This window comes from Azolla caroliniana, unplaced genomic scaffold (genome assembly GCF_043228905.1).
Source record: "Azolla caroliniana isolate FFs.n. ecotype wild unplaced genomic scaffold, voAzoCaro1.0.p SCAF_2, whole genome shotgun sequence".
NCBI lineage: Eukaryota > Viridiplantae > Streptophyta > Polypodiopsida > Salviniales > Salviniaceae > Azolla > Azolla caroliniana.
Genome location: NW_028230437.1, coordinates 20,576,123 through 20,601,641, shown reverse-complemented (window position 1 = coordinate 20,601,641; position 25,519 = coordinate 20,576,123). Strand labels below are relative to the sequence as shown.

General features: G+C 39.4%; 3 protein-coding genes across 3 annotated transcripts; 2 read left to right on the top strand and 1 right to left on the bottom strand.

Moving 5' to 3' along the window:
* The first annotated feature begins 489 nt into the window (after positions 1-489).
* Positions 490-3,759, top strand: LOC147867546 (putative serine/threonine-protein kinase PBL11). Its single transcript, XM_087315710.1, has 6 exons — positions 490-536; positions 1,104-1,446; positions 1,975-2,110; positions 2,195-2,334; positions 2,480-2,603; positions 2,863-3,759. Exons 1-6 carry the CDS (start codon positions 490-492, stop codon positions 3,159-3,161), a joined length of 1,089 nt encoding a protein of 362 aa, XP_087171836.1. The 3' UTR covers positions 3,162-3,759.
* A 1,848-nt stretch (positions 3,760-5,607) lies between these two features.
* LOC147867545 (antifungal protein ginkbilobin-like protein) lies at positions 5,608-6,315 on the bottom strand. The gene has a single exon (XM_087315335.1). It carries the CDS (start codon positions 6,207-6,209, stop codon positions 5,802-5,804), a length of 408 nt encoding a protein of 135 aa, XP_087171461.1. The 5' UTR covers positions 6,210-6,315; the 3' UTR covers positions 5,608-5,801.
* Positions 6,316-15,558: 9,243 nt separating this feature from the next.
* CRR7 (chlororespiratory reduction 7) lies at positions 15,559-16,879 on the top strand. The gene is made up of 2 exons (XM_087315331.1): positions 15,559-15,784; positions 16,419-16,879. Exons 1-2 carry the CDS (start codon positions 15,572-15,574, stop codon positions 16,692-16,694), a joined length of 489 nt encoding a protein of 162 aa, XP_087171457.1. The 5' UTR covers positions 15,559-15,571; the 3' UTR covers positions 16,695-16,879.
* Positions 16,880-25,519: the final 8,640 nt, after the last annotated feature.

The following is a 25,519-nucleotide window of genomic DNA, read 5'->3' as shown; positions in this document are numbered from 1 at the left end:
TAATGTGCATTTTCCCATTTGCATAACCAAATCTTGGGGTTTTTTTTCCTAACTTGACTCTATCTTGATCGTTCAACTCATTGTTTCCTCGCAGAGAATCATGTTTTTCTTCCAATTCTGACTCGGTAATGATTGTTTTTTGTGGAACCCTGGGGACAAGGTTTTTACTTTTAGTTTTTGTCTATCTTTATTTCAACATGACTCTATCTTGATTATTTGTCTTAAGCATATAGCACTGTTCTTCTTTAGTTTTCGTATTCTGTTTTTTATTTATTGGTTTTTCTGAGCAATCAAGTCAATGCATTTATCCTCTGGTGTAAAACCACATTGTTTTGCAGTTCCATTTTTTGATCTTGGTCCCTTTTTATTATTACTTCCATTTTCTCACAGCTAGGATCAGTGCTTGTGTAATTGAGTGTGACTTGGTAGTATCCAATCCATATTGAATAGAGATGCCTGACTCCTCGCATTTCTAGCATTTGATGTTTCATGGGCATCAGTGTCAAGGTAGTTGAGAGAATCAAAAAGCTCAAGAGGTTTGGTTGTGTCTCTTACTTTACGTTACGGAAAATTTGGACTCAAAATTGGACCTTGTAACAAATACCATGCCATCAATATACCTATGCATTTGATGTTGGCTTAATATTAAATTAGATGCTACTGAAAACTGTTATCATGTGTCTTGTTATTTGCAAGATCTTAGTGAGAGGATTCCAAAACACGAAGGTTTGTCCAATTTGTAGCTGTAGTGCGAAAGTTATGACTTTCTGTTTAAAAGGAAAATTTAAAAGCTCCCTGATGGTAGCCTCTTTTCTATGCATTGAGATACAATGCTTTGGGAATATTCCAAATGCTTAAAAAGTCCAAGATTTCATAATGTTTTGAGCATTTCGTTAACACTGAGTTGTTTTAACTGACTTTAAGCCTAGTGTTGGGTACATTGATTTGAGAACCTACTAATCTTGTGATTGAAACTTTGTGATATGTCAATTTCTTTGTAATATACCTATGTTACATGAAAAATATCATCAGCATATAATGGCAGTAGTTGAGTAAGCAAATCTTTGTTATTGAACTCAAGGAATCTGGTTTTGCCCTTGCAGAAAGCATTTCTCAGAAAGGGTTGTGCATTGGTTAGGTATTTCCGGAGAGGCAACCAATGGTAGTGGATGGACATCAAACAGCAATGATGTATTGAGTGTATCCATATGCACTTCATCATCAGCAGATGTCAACAATAGTCTGCAGGAATTTTCATATGATGACCTAAGATCTGCTACCGGTAACTTCAAGCTGGAGAACATGGTGGGAGAAGGTGGCTTTGGCACTGTCTACAAGGGCTGGTTAGATGAACAAACCTTGAAGCCTTCGGCCCCGGGGACTGGTTTGGTGGTTGCTGTGAAGAAGCTCAATCTTCAGGGATCACAAGGCCATAGAGAATGGATGGTAACATTACTTGTAGCTCATATCTTTACTGTGATGGCCATTATCTTATGCTTCGAATGCATCATGCTTGTGTGTCTTATGTCAAAAGCTACCAATTGTAGTGACTTGCTCATAGTTAGCATTTGGTTCTCTAAAGAGGAAATTTATTGTATTTGAAATTTCCCACCCTGGAAAGCGTTAAACTGGGAGAATATTAGCTTGTATTTTTATCCAAATAATTTTTGTAGGTTATTTTTAAGAAAGATTCTCTCTACCCATTTTTCTGTTTCTCCACTGAGGGTGATTCATCACTAGGTTTGTATATAAGAGGGATTGCATTAGATTTGACTTGGATTAATGTTTTCTTAATATATATATCATCTGACAAGGAACAAGATGGTGGCCTCATAAGAGAAACTCTTTGATTTTGGTAATCAGTGAAAGATGAAAACTAAGATGCAAATCTGGCATCATAATTGCGTAGTGCATGAATGATTTCCTTGGCTTAAGAGAAACTCTTTGTTTTTTTATTTGTGCTTGTTGATTTAGACGGAGGTAAGATATCTTGCTCAGCTCCATCATCAACATCTTGTTAGGTTGATCGGATGTTGTGCTGAGGAGGATCACCGATTGCTCGTTTATGAGTTCATGGCATGTGGAAGCATGGAAAAACATCTTTTTCGGCGTGAGTTAATTACTATTTCTGAATCCCATTTTAAGTGTCTCTTTTCTTAAATAATTCAAAACTCGGGTTTGATTTTCTTTATAGGTGGTCCCAACATGGGTCTTTCATGGCAAATTCGAGTTAAAATTGTTTTGGGAGCAGCTAAAGGTCTTGCTTTCTTGCATGAAACCGAGCAGCCTGTGATCTATAGGGATTTTAAGACATCAAACATCCTTTTGGATAGTGTTAGTATCTTTTATACTAAATCTTTGTTGACTCCGTGTGTGTGTGTATCTCTCTCTCTCTCTCTCTATATATATATATATATATATATTGATAGATAAATACATAAATATCTAATCCCTTCCCTTTGTCTGTTTATACTCTCAGCAATATAATCCCAAATTATCAGATTTTGGCCTTGCTAAAGATGGCCCTACAGGGAACAATACCCATGTTTCGACCCGTGTGGTTGGTACTCTAGGATACATAGCACCCGAATATGCAGCAACGGGTAACACATTCTTCATGAATTTATTGTGCATATAATTCATGTGCCCTTCTTTTCATACACATTGATAACATTTCATATATGTCATATACTCTTTCCCCATACACACATCGCATCATTCATATGTTTGGAGCATGCTAAGAGTTTATATAAGCCATCAAAAAACCATAGGGGAGAGAGAGAGAGAGAGAGAGAGAGAGAGAGAGAGAGAGAGAGAGAGAGAGAGAGAGAGAGGGTTCATAGATGGTATCTCCTTCCACAGGGCATGTTACAGTCAAAAGTGATGTCTATAGTTTTGGTGTGGTTTTATTGGAGATCATCACCGGAAGAAAAGTGATCGACCCTAACCAACCTGTCCGACAGAATAATCTAGTGCAATGGAGTAAGCCATACTTGAATAACAAACATAAAGTTCTCGATATCGTCGATTCTCGGCTTGGTGACCAATTTTCCGAAAAGCAAGTCGAGCAACTGGCTAGTCTTGCCTCGAGCTGTCTCCAAGCTGAAGGGAGTGCAAGGCCGTCGATGAGAGATGTCGTAGATGTGCTTGAACTCATGTAGAGTGATATAATATGACTGAGACATTCAAGCGTGTTGGCAAATATAATGAGGATGACACAAGGTAGTGCAATATGATTGATTATATATATGCCTCAGAGTAGTGCACTAAGGATGTGGATAAAGGACCCTATAGAAGAGGAAGAGTTGAAATTAGTTGTGGCTAAGTGATGTAGATGGGATTTGTTTGGTTGTTTGTTTTCCAATCCGAGGCTTCTATAGATGGTTGAGAAAGCTTGAAAAAATGTATTTAGACATTTGTATCTCATTTGAGTCTAGACAAGAACTTGGTAGGGTCACCTATCCTAATATTTGTGTATACACACTTGCTAATAACGGTAACTCTTTCTCTCAAAACATCAGTCTAACCATCCAAAATCCCCCAAAAACCTTAACAGTGCTGAAGGGACAGCTCTGGTCTATCCAATTTGAAGTAACCCAACAACTTGATCAACCCTTGTTAACGTTTTTGGTGGTGATGGCCGCAATTGTTGCCCACCATAACATGATATGTAATATGTTTCCGATTTAGACTCTCCGTGTTAAGATTAGATGTGTATTGTCAATCGACTTCAATAAAGGTTTGAAATATTGTGGTTCCTTGCAAAGTTGTCCAATGCTTGACAAAGAGAAGTGTGAAAACCTGGAAATATGGGAGCCCAAGAAAGGATTTAGTTAATAAGATGTTGGTGAGCTAGTATTTGTAACATTGTCAATGAGGAACATGCTGTCTGTCATAATTTGATGAAGCAATCTAAAGCTTTACTTCACCATCTTTAATGGAAGCGCCAAAAAAGCCAAAGGGTGTATATGAGTCTTCAGACTCATAGGTCTTCGTAATGCTTTTTGATCCTTTAGATTAAGAACCGGGTGGTGTTAGCATTCGAGATTCGAAAATTATAGTGTTAATCTTGGTGTGAGAAGGTTAGTCAAAAGATGGAATCATGATGCCAAAAGTTTTGTTCATCTTGAGAAGGGCTAGAGAATAGGTTCGTTGAATGGAAAATTCATATGGTTGTCCTTTATGTTTGTCTTTTCTCATGTATATAGCATAATCGACATGGTTGCCCATTTTTGTATTTATTTTATAAAATTTAGGCCATGGAGTTTGCTATATCAAAGAGTTGTGGTCATGAATTGATCGTATTTGCATATATTTCTGGGATTCGTGGCAATTGAAGGATCTTTTGGCTGAAGTGACATGAACTTGATTATTACTTCTAATTATCTTATCACCTCATCATTCATGTTAATCTTGCTCTTCACCATCATTAATTGTGCAAGTCAATGTTTAGTCATATTTCCTCTATTCCTATAATTGGAATCGAGTGCTGGGTACGAGTCTTGAAGTCCAATCCAACTAAAACATGAATTGGACAATTGAGTATAAATGATAAACAGCCCATCCTAAAAGAGAAATTGTGCCAATGCATAATTGAAGCCACATGTGTTGTTGGGGTTGGAGTAGTGTAAACAACAATCAACACTTGTATGAATATGTGTAAAACATGCACAAAGATAGCAATAGGCGGGTTTTTGTGTTAAGGACTATCCAAAATATGTTGGCATCAACATGATTGTGTCACTTGACATTTCAGAATAAAGTCTAGGTTTTCTCCCCATAGATTTTTTTTTTTTGAACTATTAGGGCACAGAGCTTGAAAGATTCTTTTGACGATCAAGATAAATGAAAGTTTTTGGTCAACTTTGGTGAGGTTTTGAGATTAAACCTTTTGGGAGTTTAGGCACATCCATATCCCAATGTATGGCCAACCTTACCTACATGTAAACCACTTCCCATGAAGAAATTATTTTGTAGAACAAGTCGAAAGTGAATTAACATGAAAGGTTTGAGAATTACAAACAATCAAAGAATCTCCAAAATCAAACAAAATAACAAGTACATGCGAACATTTAATTGAAACAAGCCAAAGCAAAGCAATAGAACAATTCATGGATGGTGGTCTATGTGTCATAGATGTATAGTATGTGTTATAGGTTAAGTCCTACATGACCATGCTAAAGTGGTCCCAAAACAACTAAGTTTCAAATACTCTCCAAAAATGTGTAGCTTATTGGCACGATGTTTTATTTTATTCCAAAAAAAAACTACTTCCATTAGTTAAGGTAATGTACAAGGGATAATTTAAAACTCATATCTTACAAGCCATCTTGCATGTCAAAAGAAAATAATATGTGTAGATGAAACAACAAAAGAACAACTCCAAAACACCACATCATTCGATGCGCATAGCATTACCCGAACGCACACTCTACAAAACAGAATTCAGCATAGATGTCCTCCATTCACTTCTCATGGCAGCACCCATCTAGATGTTAGGTACACTCGGTAGGAACATCACACCTATGTGTATGACCCAACCTTCCCAACCTTTTATTTTACCAACATCACACATAATGATCTTATAGATACAACACTGCCCATTGTACCCAACATTTTATTTTACTAGCATCACACATAATGATCTTATAGATACAACACTGCCCATTGTATTCATTTACTAACAAAACATGCTTCTCACATATATTGTTAGTAGGGGAAAACCAAATGGGGATATTAACATATATTGAGAGCCATAACCATAAACCCACTAATAAAGAAACCATTGGCTATGTAATAGTTCAAAACCGGAATTGTTCATATCGAATGAAGCAAGAGGAATAGTGGACTTCAGCTCCAATAGCATTATTGCAGATGCGCCAAATATCATTGGCAAGGGTAGAGACACAATGACAACAATCATCCACTGAAAGTGATAAATCACATGATGCCTCTCCAAAGGCTGGACAATTTCCACCACCATTTTGCACCTTGAAATGGAACCCATCAACGTAGGCAGTGTTCTCGGATAATTGAATCAAGGTCGTCCCTAAATGGCCTAAGAATGGGCTCCCTTGTGGGATAGTCTCACCAGTGCATTTTGCTAGTACAACTGTTGTGTCTAGGGGCCCTGCACTAGATGTTGTTGCCGCCAACAATACCAATACCATTGCCATAATTACCTCCTTCACCATGGCCATTGATGTCATCTCATGTGCAATGCTAGTGTAGAAAGAAATATATTGCCCAATATGGGTTTCCCTTTAAAATGTATGTTAAAATGGAAGCTTGTTGGGCACAATGCTAATGAATGCTAGCTCTAAATACCCTTCATTTATATATAAACTATAAGAGCTTGTTGGGTACAACAAAACACGACAAAAGTTGTCAATGTATGATAGTGTTTAAAAGCAAGATATGTACTAGTAAGTGCTGACTACTTTCCACTTGTGAGAATAAAAAGCAAGAGATGCATTGTTGTTGTAAGTGCTCATCACTTTCCACCTATGAAAGATAGAAAAAGGAAAAAACAAATTGTACTACAAGGTTAATAAAGCTTCATCTACACTTTTGTTTCGAGATGATTTATTAACATTTATCTCAATGTCAAGTTTCAATCTCAAAATTAAAAGGCGATATCCGAATATTGAATTACAAGATGCAATATGCAACATTGCCTAGATGAGATGCAATATGTTTCTCCTCCTAAACTAAAGACTATTGATCTGTGCACTATAGCTAAGGAGACTCTATATGTTCATTATAAAGTGGGCACTAGATGGACTATCGTAATGTGATGTAATAATATTAACAAGATACAATTGACCGATTATCATTATCCTACAACTTACTTAAACAATCTTGTACTATATATTCATCAATGCTTCTTATCCCACTTGTGAAGCGCACTAACCTCTGATGACATAAATTGTGGAGTTCTTTTGGATCTAAATGCTCTAAGTGGAGTGACATAACCATGACTGCATATTAGCCTACGTTTCACTAGGGGAAGGGATCTATACATTTATGAGCACACTCTTAACTCACAATCAAAATGTATATTCTAGTTCCAAAGTTAATTTCAACACACTTTAGTTTTGTGATAGTTCCTTCTGAGAAATGTTGCTATCTATCAAAATTCAATAGTAACTAAATGTTCCTTGTCATGGACAAGGGGTTCACTCATAAATATGCAAGCGTAGCACTTGAGTTTGATACATCTATAGTTGTTTATTTCATAAATAAAATCCCTCATTCACTAGAATGTGGATGAGATCCAATGAGCATATGGTATTGATTCTTGAACTCAAGTGCGACACTTACATGTTTATGAATAATGACAAACTTATTTACAAAATAAAATTCCTCATTTAAGAGTCTTAGGAGAGTTTCTTTGAAAAACGCTAACGATGCATAAAAAAAATCAACAATAACTAGAAGTTCCTTGTCACATAATATGGTTATCATTGACTTATACATTCAAACCTTAATTTTCCTTGTCATGGACTTGGGATTTAACTCATAAATATGTAATCTTCTCACACTTGAGTTTTTACACATTGTTTCTTGAAATTATATATACATAGAATAGGATTCACTACAAATAATTTTTTTGCACGAGGCTCAGGAGTGTGTGTGCACCAGAAACTATAGAGAGCATTTTAATCCCTCATTAAAGCAATAACACGTATCTTCTCGATTACTATGTTGGCATGGAAAGGAGAGATCGTATCCATATTAAATCACTTGTTTCAGGGGTTAACGAGGTGGTAGATGCAATTGATGCTTGATCTTAGAGATTTTTGGATTTGATTTAAGTGTGGCAATTATTTCACATTCCACCTGATTTGGGAACAACTATAGAATACAACACTGATGCAAGGTCCGTTACCCATACAAACCAAAGACAACCATGTCTTTGTTGGTGCTTACAAGGCTAGACTCATTTTTTATAAGTGACCACTAATCATTTGTACCATTGCTCCTTTGGTTCTCTTCAATCAATATAATCTAATGTTGAACAAGAATGGAAGGCACGTAACTTTGAGAGTGCCTAGCTCCTTTTCTCACTCTACTCTTCAACTGTGAGATTTGTACCATTGCTCCTTTGGTTCTCTTCAATCAATATAATCTAATGTTGAACAAGAATGGAAGGCACATAACTTTGAGAGTGCCTAGCTCCTTTTCTCACTCTACTCTTCAATTGTGCCCTCATAGAGGGTTTTTCACCACAATAGACTATGAACATAGTAACCCCTATACATAAAGGAGGGGATCCCATGGGCCCAAATACATATAGGGCCATAATGATTGGTCATATGTGCGCTAAACTATATGGTGTAGAAATGGAAGAAGAGCTCATCAATTATATGGAGACATTAAGGACTTTGAGCACCCGAATAGGCCAACTTTAGATGAGCCTTCTTTACTATTGAACATATCTTCACACTTAGATGCTTAATTAACCTAACCAAGGCTCACAAGAGGAAATTATATTGTTGTTTTGTGGTCTTTCACAAAGCCTTTGACACTGTCCCTAGAGAGTGGTTTTGAAAGGCTTAAAAGCTTAGAAATACCGAATGACATGATTTGGGCCATCTATGCTTTATATGAGCAAGTCTCTAGGTGTGTATGATGTTGGAACGACCTATCCAATTGCTTCACTAGCAACATTGGTGTAAAACAAGGTTGTCCCCTATCACACACTCTTTTTGGTATCAACATTGAGGAGGTTACTAATTTTATTGCTTGTACGGGAGGCAAATAAATAGTACTAGGGGGTACGCAAGTCAATCTCTTCCTTATGTAGATGACATAGTTTTACTCTTTGAGTTGGAACCTGACTTGCAAACGCACCTTAATGCCTTAGATGGCTTTTGTACACAAAGAGGATTGGTAGTGAATCTAGGGAGAACTAAAGTCGTTATCTTCCACACTACTCAGGTTAGGACTAAATGTCACAAGTCTAACACTCTCTCATAGACCAATTGAGATAGTTGGATCAAAGCGTTGAGCAAGCATAATCAAAGCGTCGAACCGGTTGGTCAAGAAAGCCGAAATCGAAGCCAGCTGAAGCCGGATACCCTACCAGTCTAGTCCTAAGCCAACTATCTAGTAACTGGAAGTTGTGTTTGAAGGGGTGTGTTGAGAATCAAACTCAACTTCCCTAGTGTGGAAACACACCTTAGGCGCAACCAACTGTGTGAACACCCCTATTGAGAATCAAGCTCAACTTGGTCTAGTGTGTGAACTCACTATATAAAGCACCCTCCTCCTACCTTGTATTTTGTTGTGTCTTTCTCCTTTGTTAATATACTTAACCTTGCGTATACTCTGTGTGTGTGTGTGTGTGTGTGTCTATCTGATACACACACACACACACACACACACACACACACACGGTTCACACCTATTTCGCTTCACAAGAATCCATCTCTTGATTCTTTACATGGTATCAGAGCGATTTGGTAGTTTGATCTAGCTCATTCGCCTCATTGTGATCATGTGTTGTGCTCCATGCCAACGACCAAGAACCGGCTTATCGCTAACGTAGTTTCGCTATATAGCTCGCATTCGAAGAGAGAAGAAGAAGAAGAAGAATCGACATAATGAATACTCAAATGGGGAGTGCTCTCCCTACCGAGAAGTTGGATCGAAACAACTTCGCATCTTGGGAGTACAAGCTGCACCAATACCTTGTCGGACAAGGCTATTGGAGCTACATCAAAGGAACGCACGAAGACCGACCCGTCGACACGGCTCCCGAATACGTGACATGGGAGCAAGCTGCAAGCCATGTGATGTATTCTTTAGAAACATGTGTTCATGACGACATGCTCGGTTACATTCGAGAAGCCAAAACGTCGAAGGAAGCGTGGGAAAATCTACGAAAGATTTTCGCCGCCAACACGACCGCGAGGAAGCCTTAACTCCGCCAAGAGTTGAACAACATTCAACAAATGGACATGTCCATCATGACATACACCTTGAAGATCAAGGAACTTTGTGACTCACTCGGCTCAATAAGCGTAAGTATCGATGATGATGAGATGGTGCAAATATGCCTCGGCGGCCTCGCACCACGGTTCGGCGCGATGCGAACCGCCGTTCTAGCAAGGGAGAAATCTCCCTCCTTCTTCGAGCTCCAATCAATGCTATTGGTCGAAGAAAACCACGTGCGTAGAATGAGCAATGAGTCGGAGGCCACATGTTCTGCACATACTCGAACGGAGGAAGAGCACGCGGACGAGCGAGAGGCCGATTCGGCCAAGGACAAGGCGGACGAGGTCCGACCTATGACAACAACTCCCAATTTCGGCCGTGAAACGTAAGCCAACGAGGAACCTTCGCAAGAAGGGGGAGCTTCCACTCCGGCCGAGCCATCAAAACACAACCGAATGCGGATATTGCGGAAAGCTCGGCCACCACGAAGAAGAGTGTCGAAAGAAGATGCGTGAATCGGCTTCTACAAGCCGACAACTCACGAATTACGGACACAACTCTGACTACGAAGAGTATAGCGGAATGTACGGGAACAACTCCGACTACGAAGATCGTGGCGGAATGTATACACGCAACTCCGACCGTGGCGGAATGTTCATGATAAAACATAGAGCAAACTCTATGTCGGCCTCTACCTCAACTAGTGCCTCCGGTCTGGAAGACGTATGGTTCGTCGATTCCGGTGCCTCGAACCATATGACATCGCATCAAGAATGGTTCCGAGAACTTCGAGAGCCAGACCGACCCGGCTATGTCGAAACCGGAGACGACACTACGCACCCGATTCGGCACATCGGCAATGTTGCGTTTGGAAAAGAAGGTAAGCAAAATTACATTGCAAATGTCTTGCATGTACCGACCATTACGAAGAATTTGGTCTCCATCGGCCAAATTGTAGAGCAAGGGATGCAAGTTCGATTTAATCAAGGCGGTTGCTTCATTGAAAAAGAGGGCCGACTCATCGCACGCGGACGAAGAGAGGGCCGAATGTTCATTCTCAACTCACACGAGATGAAATCCGCCATGTTCGCAAAGGGCATGAAAGCCGACTCCGACATAGAGTTATGGCACAAGTGGATTGGCCATATAAATCTCCAAAAGCTCAAAGCAATGAAATCGAAAGGAGTTGTCATCGGATTCCCAACATTCAAAGAGAAGGAGATTGAAGGTGTATGCGAAGCGTGCCAATTCGGCAAGCAACACCGACACCCATTCCCGAAAGAGCGGAACGTGAGCAAAGGTCTACTCGACGTAGTCCATTCCGACGTATGGGGACCGGCGTAGACGGCTACATTCGGCAGATGCCGATATTATGTGCTCTTTATCGACGACTTCTCCAGGCACACTTGGATCTACCCGATGCGGCAAAAGAGCGAAGTGTTCAGACACTTCCAAACTTTCAAGAATGAAGTCGAGAAAGCCACGAGCCGACATGTACGTTGTCTTCGATCGGATGGCGGCAAGGAGTACTTCTCGGACGACTTCACGGCATATCTCTGAAAGGAAGGAATTCGGCGAGAATTCACTTGCCGACACACTCTACAACAAAACGGAGTAGCTGAGCGCAAAAATCGGCACATCCTTGAAGTAGCGCGGGCCATGATGAACGAGAAGCATATGCCCAAGTCATATTGGGCTGAAGCTGCAAATACGGCCGTCTACCTAATGAACCGGTGCACAACATCCGGCGTGCACGAGGTCACTCCGCACGAAAAATACTTCGGAAAGAAGCCGGACTTATCGCACATCCGGATATTCGGCGCGATAGCATACGTGCACATCCCCGACGAGAAGCGTCTAAAGCTTGACCCGAAGTCGGAGTAATGTATCCTCGTAGGATACTCACCGGAGCAAAAGGGGTACAACTGCTACAACCCTTCAACTCGAAAATCTCGAGTAAGTCGAGAAGTCGTTTTTGACAAGTCCGCATGCTGGTACGCACCAGAGACAACTCCGACTCCAACTCCACTCCACCCGGAATTCGCCGAACAAGAGATCAAGGATTAAGATCGCCTTACGCGCATATTCGAAGAAAGTCCGATCACGATCCGATTGAGCGGACCACAAGAGCCTTTGAGCGATCAAAGCACATCACGGCCTAGCCCGAAGATGGACAAAGGCAAGGCGAAAATGTCGGAATACGAAGACGATCGCTTCAATGACGATGAGTCGATTCACTCACTCGACAACGAGTTCGGCGGTTTCGAGGTACCAATTGGAGCTAAGAAAGCCCTCATCTCCGCAAATGAAAAACTCTGCCGCTCCACCCGTGAAAAGAACCCAGTATGCCGATTCGGCTACAACGATTATATGGCATAGCATTACGCCTTTATGATGAAGGTAGCGATAGTACGGGAGCCGAAAACCTTTTCGGAAGCCGCAAAGGACCCGTGATGGATCGAAGCAATGAACGAGGAGATGCAGGCACTACGCAAGAACGAGACGTGAGATCTTGTTCCCACCTCACTACACAAAAAGGCGATCGAATGCAGATGGATTTACAAAGTGAAGTACAACGCTGACGGTTCCGTCAACCGCTACAAAGCGTGACTCGTAGCGAAAGGCTACGCCCAAACGCACGGAGTTGACTACAAAGAGACCTTTGCCCCGGTGGCAAAAATGACGACGGTACGGACCGTAATTGCGCTTGCCGCGGCGAAAGGGTGGCACCTCCATCAAATGGACGTCAAGAACGCCTTTCTACAAGGCGAATTAGAAGAGGAGGTGAACATGATACAACCACCTGGCTTCAACTCGAGCACCCATCCGAAAGTTGTATGCCGACTCAAGAAGCCACTCTACGGCGTCAAGCAAGCACCGCATGCTTGGCATTCGAAGATAACGCAATATCTTCATCAAATTGGATTCCGTATGTCAAAATTGGACAACTCCCTCTACATACGCAGCGATTCCAGAAGTCTGATTGTCATCATCTTATATGTGGATGACCTAGTCATTGGAGGTGAGCATCTCGTCGAAATCAATAAGGTCAAATCCCTCCTTTCTGACAAGTTCGAGATGATGGACATGAAGGAGCTCCACTACTTCCTCGGCATCGAGGTAATTCGAACTCCGGCCGGAATCATGATCTCGCAACAACACTACATCCTCAACTTGTTATACAAGTTTGGTATGTCTGAGTGCAAATCCGCGGCAACCCCACTCAATCGCAATCTCAAACTCGATGCGAACTCCAACACCAAAGCATGTGAGCTGACTCAGTATCGACAACTCATCGGGAGTCTCATCTACCTCATGATCACACGACCCGACCTCTGTTATCCGGTCGGTCTCCTTAGCCAATTTAGGCAAACACCGCGTGATACTCACTTGGATTGTGCTAAGCGAGTTCTACGATACGTGAGCGGCACAATGGATTGTGGCATCCTCTACAAGACCGCGATGCCAATACGACTCGAGGGGTATACAGACGCCGATTGGGCCGGCTACAAAGCCGATAGAAGGTCAACCTCCGGATTTGTTTTCTCCCTCGGCAGCGGAGCAATATCCTGGAGTAGCAAGAAGCAGTCTACCGTCACTCTTTCGAGTACGGAGGGGGAATATAGGGGCGTAGCCGTAGCTGCGTGTGAAGCCGTATGGCTCAAGAGGATTTTGAAGGATCTGGGCGTACCCATCAAGGATCCGACCTCCCTTTACTGCGACAACATGAGTAGTATTTATTTGGCTCGGACAAAGCACATTGAAGTGCACTATCACTTCATCCGAGAGCGCGTTCTAGCTGGCGATGTCGACCTACAACACTTTAGCACCAATCTTCAAACAGTTGACATCTTCACTAAAGCTTTAGGAGCCAAGAAGCTATGGCAATTCATGACCGATCTCGGATTGACGATCCCTGACCTGCCAAGCTTGAGGGGGAGTACGCAAGACACTACGCAATCGCAATAATGCGTAGATTCCGTAACCGCACAACGAAGTCGCGAAGAAAGACGCAAGCCGAAGCACAAACTTCGCAACTACGCACAATGCAAGCTGGAGCACAGATTCCGCAACTCCACATAAATGCGAGTCGACGCAGACTCCGGAACGCCGATGCGAGTAGAAGCGGATTTCGGATACCGTTTGAAACTGACCCGACTTGAGCTTGAGGGGGCGTGTTGAGAATCAAGCTCAACTTGGTCTAGTGTGTGAACTCACCTTGAGAGTGAATAGACACTCCAACGGTCAAGAGTCACCATTAAGTCACCACTTTGTATTCTAGCATTTAGTATGAGTCATAGAATCATATTCTATGACACATAACTTATGAGCTTTCACATTCCCCATGCTCCATGAGTCTTGTAGTTAATGAAGAGAGAGGGTGACTATATAAAGCACCCTCCTCCCACCTTGTATTTTGTTGTGTCTTTCTCCTTTGTTAATATACTTAACCTTGCGTATACTCTGTGTGTGTGTGTGTCTCTCTCTCTCTATCTGATACACACACACACACACGGTTCACACCTATTCCGCTTCACAAGAATCCATCTCTTGATTCTTTACAACCCCACTACCTTGTATCATAACTAATGTGTAATAGAACTTAACTCCTATGACACCGTTCTATGACACATAGTTAGTAGGCAGATAAGACTCCACCTCTTTCCCAAGCGGTTGTTGTAGTAAGAGAATATATAGAGAAGGTGACTATATAAGCACCTTCTCCGCTTCTTTGTAATTGTTGTTGGTCATTCTTGTTAATACAGTTTTTGAGTTTTCTGTATACATGTTTTCTCTCTTTCTCTCTCTCTCTCTCTCACACACACACATGTACATACTCTTTCCGCTACACATAATCACACATGTTTCTTTACAATATGGTTAGGATAGCTTTTACATTGAGACCACATGCCACACCCACATCGAAACCCTTTGACATGAGCTCGCCCCATTTCAAGAGACTTGGATGGAAATGAAACTAGTCCCAGCATATAATCATTTCCTTAATATCCTTGGTACCAAACTAAAACTCTTTCATCTATGTTTTTTTATTTTTTTTATTTTTTCGATGATTGGGTACACATCCCATTATTGTAACCAATTGTATCATGGGCCAAATTTGGTCTTAGAATATGTTAATATATCTTCCTTCCTTCTTTCCTCTCTCTCTCTCTCTCTCTCTCTCTCTCTCTCTCTCTCTAAACAACGCTTCAACGGAAAAATAATTATACCCCCCTATGCAATGGTAATTAGGAGCGAAACGGATCATTCGATTTGGGTTGGGGCTTGTCATTGACACACTTTCTGCCCACCTAAAAGGAACCCGCTAGTTTTAACTTTTCGTCTGTAACCCAATGAACAAATTCAGAATCAATTCAGGAATGACAATTGGAATGTATGAATCGATTTTTGACAAGAGTTGTGGGTATGTTACGAATGCTCGAGGCATACCATCAACGCACAAACTGCAATCAATTTGTTTTGACAGGTGGTTTTCTGCGTGTCTTTTGATGTGTGAGAGGGGTATGCTGCAGAATTATAGCAAATTTTTGGGCAGGGGTATTCATTGTAATTTCCAAAATCGGAACCCAAAAACCAGAAGAAGAAGAAGAAGAAGAAGAAGAAGATAATGCATCAAATGGCTCAGATTTTCCTGCAGCCATGGCCTCTGCTCCATCACCATCGTCCTCTTCATCCTCTTCCTTCTACTACCTCTACTTCTGCTTCTCTATATCCTCTCCCATTGTCTTCTTGTTCTCCATGGACAGAACCTAAGGTCATCAATGTTGGGAGCTCCGTGGCGGATTCGATCTCAAAGAATGGATCCTCCTCTATATCTCCTGTAAGTATTACCGTGTTCCATTCTTCTTCATCACTGCATCCAATATTCCTCCTTTTCTGACAAGGAATGTCTTGTTAACAAATTTGGGTTTTTTACTGTCACTCTGAATGATCCATATTTCAATTCTATTTTGGTTAGTCCTGATTTTCTTATGCCATATCTTATACATGCATATATTAGAAGAGAGGATTCTATCGTGATTCATGAGTTTGTTGAAGAATGAAGGTGAAATATGTACTGCAATTTCTCAGACTCAGCCAAACACAAACACAATCAGTTAGAACCAATGAATTAGATTTAAATTCTCTTAAGATAACATTAGATATCTTTTTCTCCAAGTAGGCCTAAGACTGCTTTGCTTTGGAACGAATGGATCAACACAGTGACAATCGGAATATTAGCTATGTGATCCCATCACTGTCAGAGGCCTTAAACAACATACATAACCTTGCAATTCGATCCACACATGTACAATGTAATTTGAAATTTGCTGCTGAAAACCCATACTATGCCTTGTATCCTGATAAAATTAAAACCATTTCAGTTTTGTTACTTGGATATCTATAATCAGGTATCCGACTTATCAATATTATTCTAAATCTCTGACTAAGTTGAGATTTTCTGGCATCACAAGGTGTTTGCTAAGCTAGGTTCAAGATCCGCACTATACGGGGACTGTGAAGATTATGTGCTCATTGAACCCGGGAAAGATGAAGTGTTTGTCGACTTGGAAGAGCTTCGAACGAGATTGAGAGGATGGCTTGAAAATTGGCCAAATAGCTCTCTCCCTGATGATCTTTCGAGATTTAATGACCTGGATGCCGCCACTACATATCTGTTGGAATCGGCATGTGAACTCGAGATATGTGATGGATCCGGTGTAGTCCAATGGTTTGAAGTTCGTCTGTAAACGGCCTTAAAAACCCAATGTAAACAAAGGATTGTTTACTACCAATTCTGTTTTTCAGCAATGTATATATATAGGTTGGAGATAATATTATGCTTCCATAATCAGTGCTTTCTGTAATGTAAAAAGAATAGTTTCCTAGCTAGAAATGGATGTAGTATGTGCTAGATTTATGGAAGTTAAGACAACTGGTCTCCTGTAGTATGACAATATTAGCAAAAGTATTAAGGCAAACCTGTGATAGGCCCATTTCTTGAATAGTGGGCATAACTAAATGCTAGATATAACAGTTTCGCGTGATGTAGGGTTGGCACTATAAAAAACCCCAACATTAAAATTAGTTTGTATGCCGTTACTACCTACTGATTTGATTGAACGAATTAAACCCAAATTACATTGGGATTGTTCCGATTGGCAGGCAGAGATTACCTTTGCATCTTTGGCTTTCTCTTAACTCTTTTTGAGTGAAATCTCTATTCACTATCCCAGTCTAACCTACATAAAACAAGCATTAAAGGGCAGCACAAGACAGTTACACTACCCAATGGTTAATGCAGATTAGTTTAGACTAAGGGCATCTTGATAGACCTACTATTCATAATGTTATTTTTAGGAGAATGAGGAGACACTCAGAATGTGTCCTAACCTTAATGCCCCTGCTCCCAATGCTTGCCTATGATATTTTTTTGCATGCCCTGCATAGACAGGAGAATACCAGAGAAGAATAGAAGCGAGAGATAATAACAATATAACATGGCATGAACACAGATTAATATGAAGATTTGATAAGAGACAAGACACACTTCCTTTTCTATATTATAACAATATATATACAGTGATTCTTCTATGGACTGACCATTATAACTAGGCCATTCAGCCAATTAAATAGGATTGTGTAGTTGGTTGTTAATCCAATGGTTGATTGTTAAAAATTAGCAATCAAGAACCCCTCCATTGCTTCAAACCCCCATTTGGGGCTCCATCGGATCTTGAGGATCTCTCTCTACGAAGGTTTCCAAAAGAGAGATAGGAGGAAGATTTTTCATGAACCAAGCAAATGTTTTTCTATCCTAGGTAGAAATGGAGCAAAGAAAAGCATGTTATGTAGAATATGAAGTATGATGGCTATGAAAGCTTATAACAAAAATCAGGATGACATTTAAAGGAGGGGCCAATGTGAATAGGATGTGATAGCCAAAGTTTCATCACTATCACAATGTATTTGGTTTCTCATGGCCTTATCAAATGTGTTGATAATTCAATGCCACTTCATGCAAGAATTCATTTTGGATGAAAATGTGAATTTAGAGTATTGTCGTGATGGAGGAAAATTGTGTGGATCTTTTTACACAAGACTCTTCTTGAGAGGATTACGAAGCCTGAATATTCAAGGTGTTTGTAGAGGATGATGTGGGAGCCCAAGTGTGGATGGTGTTGGAGCTATCTATAAAAATACAAATCTGGTTGTGAATCAAAATGGATGGAGTTAGTGTGGGAAAAGCTCTTAAGGGGAAGTGTCAGGAGAGAACAAGTGGCAACAACTCCATACATGTGATTAATAGGAAGAGATATATTCATTGTGGTAGGTTGGATAACCTCTATGGTTAACCACTTGTTTCTTAAGAGAGAAGATTAGATAGAGGATGTTATAAGGTTACTACATTAACCGCATCCTTCGAGTTGGATATGTATTTGCTTACTTAGGTGCACATAACACTATGAAAGCAAGACTAAGAATGGTCTGAGTGGGTTAAAGACCCAATTGACTGAATCTATTCCATTGTGTATTTACACGTTGATCCTCCATAACAATATATTCTCTAGTTCTTCGCCAAGGTTGAAGGTTTAGACAAATCATAATTCATTGTCATCGTGTGTGCTTCCAATTAATAACTACCTTTGGGTGTTAGCCTAAGCCACACCTTTATTACTGGGGCTTGGCTCCCCAACCTTGTATGAGCTATATGGTTCACATGGATCTTTCTAAGAACTTAAATCCTCATTGACTCTACAATCCCTAATCAGAGATATCAAAGCATTCAGTTGAGGCCTTGGGTTCTTTTGGCAATAATCTGCTACAATTCACATTCTACTCACATCTCCAACCATTTGTGGCTAAGGTCATAAGGCTTCAAGTCTATCTATTCTTTTGAAGAATCCTACTGCCCATATCACCAAGTGAGCCTACCTTCTTCGGAGCTTAAAAGAAGAACTTTGGTAGCCATTTATATTATAATTTTTACAACTTCTTCTTCTTGAGCTTCAAGGAATCAAACCATTGTCACGTAAATGTGTGTGCACGCGCGTGCGCTACTTGAGTAGGACCACGTGGGTCTAGGAATAGGGAGGACGCAAAGTCTAGGAGGGTGCAGACATTTCAAGACTCGAAGGCTCCCAAGAGTTGAAAGCTCCTAGGAGTCGAAAGGTCTTCTGACTCGAAGGCTCCTCATAGTCGAAGGCTCACCAAACTCAAAGGGAGTGATGAGTCGAAGGTTCCTCAGTGTCAAAGGCTCGTATGATGCTCGATTGCGTGCGAGGTTAGGATCAAGAAACACAATTAGCACGAGGAACATGAGATTACGAGGGGTTTGCACAATATTAAGACCAAAAGGGGCCACTTTGTAGGCCGAAAATGCTAGATTACGAAAGAAATTCCCTTTCCAAAATAGACGTCACAAAATTATAGATAGTGAATAGTTACAACGGTGGTAACGAGAAATGATACAATGAACGATTAGAATGTAACCATTTAGTTTAAACGAAAACAAAAGTTAGGGAGCCAGCCGAGTTTTTGGTGAAGGTGTGAGTCAAGTGGGTTGCCAAGACCATGACTACCCCCGACGGCTAAAATGCCTTGAATCAGAGTATTGTTCTCAACCACTTTGTCCTCCATTCAAACGATCGGCGGCATGTGAGTTTGTTGAACCCCTTCTTTGAATCTACCAACGCGTAATGGTGCTTGCTAGAGAATCGGTCTCAAGGTACGCCTGAGAACAAGATCTAAGAACCCTAATATTCCTGATGAAGAGGAAAATAGAACCCTAAGACCTCAAGTACATTGAGGAGAAGAAGATGATGATGAAAAGCATCACAAAACCTTCATGGTGCACTCCTAAAACACAAAATAAGCGATCTCTAATGGTACACTCCAGACCACAATATGGGCGACCCGAAATAAGCCCTCTTCTCTTCCTATTATAGAAAAAGTGGCACCTAATTTTCTCATTTAATGCAAATATTCCTATTTTTCTTCAAAAAAGAAAAAATGAATAAATACCCTTAATGTGTGTCTTTTATAGAAAAAGAGGCACCTAAAATTAACATTTAATGCAAATATTCCTATTTTTCTTCGAAAAAGAAAAAAGAAAAAATACTTGTGTTGTATAGATCCAAACTCTACATCTATAGTAGAAGGTCTATGGCTCTAACCTCTAAGCCATTCACCTTTATTATATACTTGTGTTGAGGAGTACATATTAGAATTATCTGAACAATATTTCGTAGCACACATCACAATGAGCTTGTTGGGCATCCTGGTAGGTTGAGTTTTAGTTGGACTCTTATCTAGAGCCAAAATGATAAATAAAGGATACTTGGATAATGCAAGAACAAGTGTGACAAATTGACTAATGATGAAATAGGAAAATTCACCTTGATTGAAGGCACCTTGAACAATTCTAATATGTACTCATGTGAACCATTTTTACATCTATACTTGTGTTGAGGATTGACGTCACTTAATCCTTCGCTTAGCCCACCGTGAGGAAGATGAACACTCCACACTTGATAGTGATCCTTTTAAGTGTAACACTCCAAGGTATCAGTAATGTTGGCCATTTTTGGGAATATCAATTCATCTAAACACCACTTGAGCATGTTGAGCCGACATCAAACTTAATAGGCAGCCCAAGTAAGCCCTCATAGAAAAGGCAAAACTAAGCTATCAAAGTAGGAGGACAAATGCCTAAACTCCAACCCTTAAATAGAGAAAAAGCATGGTCCAATACCTAACCTATCCTTTCTATGCAAAAGCAATGAATGTGCACTCTATGGAGCCTCATCTTGTCTTTGACACATAAGAAGGTTATCAAAATTTTATGGATCAACCAAGTAAAGCACAACCCCAACAACTTCGTCAATCGGTAAAATCGTGACTAGTTACCGATAGTTATGTACAAATCCACAATATCAACTATCATGAGAACATCTGTGTGTGTGTGTGCGTGCGCTTACTGATTTGTTTAATGATAGTTTGTGTGTGAGTGCGTATGGCAACGACCAATGTCCAATGAGCTTATAATGTGTAAGAGATCCTTTATGGTTTCGAACTTGTATAAATGACCAAGTGTTTCCTTTCTGTATGGATCTAGTAGAGATTGCTAAACATTGTTTGCGGAGTTGTGGTTTTCCTGTGGAAATATGAAAACAAATCATAACATTGTTAATACGAGTATATTCATGAGTAGTGTATACATGGGGAGCGGTATTATGGGCGGTGCTACAAGATAAACCAATGGTATATGAACAAGAGGTGGTTGCAAATGCTATTGCTATGAGACATGGTTTGATGCAAAAAACATTGATACCTTTGAATCCACAAATAGAGACTGATAAACCTCAAATATGGCAATTGGTAAGTAGTATCACAATTTGGTATATTTTGAAGGCTCAGTGTTTGAAGGTATTTCAAAATGTAACTGAAAGACCTGCCCAAATAATTTATGGTATTTGGACAGAGATTGTGCATAATCTCAGAGATTCTTTGGATCGTGTAAAAGGTAATACGCAACAAGTGAAGCTCAAGCAATTGGAGTTTCATGTTATATGGGACAAAGGCATATTTTATAGACAGATTTCTAATAAGATGGTCCAGGAGTGGTTCTACTTAACAATTGGCCACAGTTCCGTTTGAACTGAACCGAACCATGAAATCGTAACTTAACAATTTAAACGGTTCAGTTTGGGGGGTGACCGGTTCGGTTCGGTTTTAACGGTTTGATGGTTTTTTTAATTTTTGTAAATATATTTTTTAAACAACCTTTTCATTTTTAAGCCTAATTCTTACATTTTAAGAAAAAACTTTAAAACTTTGAAAAATTAACATTTGAAATAATGAAAATTTTAAATTTGAATTTTGACCTAAGTTGAAAACCAAAACTGAACCACGAGACCGTGATTTTAACGGTTTGGATTTTTACATAATGCTTTCGTGGTTTGGTTTAGTTCCGGTTTCAAAAATTTTGAACGGTTCGATTTTGACATTCTTGAACCAAACCGTGGCCAATTGTTTTTTCTACTCTACACTGAAATATTTATTTAAGCCAACAGTTAGACTATAGAAAAAAGAGGCTCATTACTGAAAGGTACATCTTGTATCTAAAGCGTAGGGCATTTTCTTAATACTAATGTCGTATTTTTTTTTCGGAAAAAAAAGGCCAAAGTATTCACATTGTAAGTTGTAACACAACTTTTGATTATCTAACCTTAGACCTAGGTTATGGTTCTCATTTCTCTTCCTTGCCTCCATTATGAGACACTTACTTCATTATACCTTTTATACTCGTGTGTTTCTTTCTTTGTAATTTACATAATTACATACATATATCTCAAAATTAGTGTGGTGATCAGGTTTGTGTTAACTCTAGATAGTCTTTAGAAACCCTTGTTTCTTCCACAACTGCATGACATAGAAAGATAGTTTCCATGCAATTAGTATGCTACTAAGGTTACCATAAATAGTTAAAGTAGGTGTTGATAGACATGTTGAAGTCTTTCAAGATCTACATGGGCAATACGGCTTCACAAACAAGGATGATTAGGCCTCAATACTTTACCTTAGTGCTTGATAGAGCCACATGGATCACAATGTGAAGACCGATGTCGATTAGTGATCCATTAGGAAACCAGACCAATCAACATCTTCCAATTTTCTAGATTATTTCATAGTTTATGTTGTTGCTCACACATATTGCATCAATTGCTCGTCGCAATGTAAATTTCCATCATACGGTGCTTGAATGAACTAGCTAAGGATTTTGATCTTGTAGCTAAGGTTACCAAGGGTGATTTTCTAATGAATTATTTTTTGATATCGTGTTAGATAGCTAAAATAAATCAAGAGTAGCCTTGTATCTTTGAATTACAATCAAGCATGGTTCTGATTCATTTCCAACCATTGATGCTGAATTTGAAAAATAATTTCAGAATGTAATCTCGATTTGAGAATAAATTAACTAGAAGACACTATTGTTAATGGCTCACTAAAAGTAGACAAATAATCTCCTCATCCTTAACGTATGTATGTGCGTACGTAATATACATAACATGTACATATACTTGTATGCTTGCATCCAAACGAAACACTAGTTATTCCACCACAATCCATTAAACTACCCAAGAGTACATGGACTTTTAATATGACCCATGAATGTCAACTCGAACAACTATGCCACAACATATGGGTGTATTGTGTTGAATAGCTTTAACAAATGTAGGCTAAAGTGCCTTGTTATTTTCTTTGAATTGTAGATATTCTAAATTAGCAAGAAAGGTAACAATCTATCATAAAAACTAGAGTTGTTTCCACTATTTTGCATTGGTCACCTTAAAAACCAACTTCGACAAAGTGATATGAAACACATTCTATCCAACAAAGAAATTCAAATCTCATAAATGTTAAATGTTACGTTCCATTCTAAGATTGCAAACCTAAAACGATTCTAAATAAAATGAAAAAATATTGTGTGCATTAAGCATTGTGTTCTTGATCTAATGGAAACATTGTACCACATCTAATCATTGTTTCCTGTAATTTTGTTTCTTTGAGCATAGTTGAAAATCCAGTTGTCACGTCCTTTGTTGTCCATATGGGTGTTGGTATTAATCAAGGCATCATTGGTTGTCGTACTGAGATGCATATTTGAAGTGGTTATGGCGGAAAATGACCGTCAACATGTGTAGTTTGAGTACGTGTACCCTACGAAATCTCGAAAAATATCGTTCAACAAACTTTGTCTTTTCTATCGTATGTGTTAAAGACAACAATATCCTTGCAAGCAACATTTTTATGTAAACGTGATAATTGTGTTGGTGGTGCCTTGTGTTGAAGGTACATTCATTACTAAAAGTGTTTGTGTCTAATTTCTCAATGGGATAAAGTTATTATAGGAAATAATATTATATTCTTCAACATAGAGGGACGTTTGTCACTTGGTGAACTTGTAATTGTGTGGAACCCGCGATGAGGCATGTGCATGTACAGAAGGTAGCATGTTCCAAGTTTGAGTTTTCACATCTAAAATTAGTTTATGTATGACCTTAAACTCTGTAAAAGCTTTTGCCTTCATACATAATGTAGACATCCCCACTGATTCAATGTATTGAATTGTCGCTTGTAAATTCACATTTCCATGACCAAATGGTTGAAAATGATAACATTGCCCATAAAAAATGCAATTTTAATTTAATTTAAATTTCCACAAACCAAAAAATATCTAGCACTATGTTAATATGTTAGTTACTTGGGTAAAAAAGAAATAAAGGAACCTCTTGGAGTAACTAAATATAAATGGTTCGGCGAGTTTTGTAGGCAATGAAACCTTAAAAGTTCAGAAAATAGGACAAACTTTTCAAATTTTGCCAACCTTACATTTATTTTTAGCAAACATTTGTTGTATTCTTTGACAGAAATATTTGACCGAATCTGTCAAAAATCCTTGTCGTAAAAATCCTTGAAAATTATCCATTGAGCTATAAATAGTTTGTTGTTTTCTCTAGTTTGTTGCTTTCTTTCTATTGTGATGGATGACTATCATGGTATAGTTTCCAAACAAATACATCCAAATGCTCTTTATTGACGGAGAGAGATTCGAATGTCCATTCACATCCTAGGTTGTCTCATTTAGATTAACTGTTTCATGATTGCTAACTTTTCGGGTGACATAAAAACGGTGGTGTTAGATGATTACTCAATATGGGGATATGAAATATGTAGTCAAGCATGGCTACACCCACCCAACTTTCAAAAATGATTTGGCCAATGGAAGACAATGCAGTGGTGAGACAAACACAATCGATCAATCGTTCTCAATTTATGCCAACTCAATGACACGAGGTCCACCTAAATGGATTAGGAAAAGTTCAAATGCAAAATAAGCAATATTGCTAATGACATGAGCTCTCAAAAAAAAAGATTAGAAATACACAAAACTTGTCGGAATAGAGGTCCACAAAAGGGTTTAAGAAAACGGTCGATTTCAGTTTTTTTGTGTGTGTGCTCGGGAGTGAGGAATGTACTATTACTACAAATTTACAATCGTTTCTGTGGTGGAGCGTAGGGGTTCACAATGTTGGTGTATATAAATGTGTTGTGTGTGTGTGTGTGAACATCCCCTCCTAGGAGTAATACGAAAGGATTTGAAATATGAGTGGATTAAAGAGGATAACGGATGGCATGCTAGCAACGAATCGCAAGTTGCCACGCTTCACGAAAAGCATACATATACACACACACAAACAAACAAACACACAAATACGAACGAAAGAAAAGGAAGAAATTGTGGCGAGGCGATAAAGTCGACGAAAACGATAGTTCCAAATCGAAAGAAACCCAAGATAGAAAAAGAAAAGTGCGACGAAAATGACGCGGTAAAACTTCTCTCTTCCTTTTCTTGGGCGAGTCATATGGATAGAGAGTGTGGGTGTGGGGTGGGGTGATAGGAACACACACACACACACACACATTGGTGTGGTGTGGTGGTGAGCAATTGGAGAAAATGTGTGGGTGTGAGGAAAAGGCCAAAAAGTACTTCCTTATCTTCTTTCTCCCT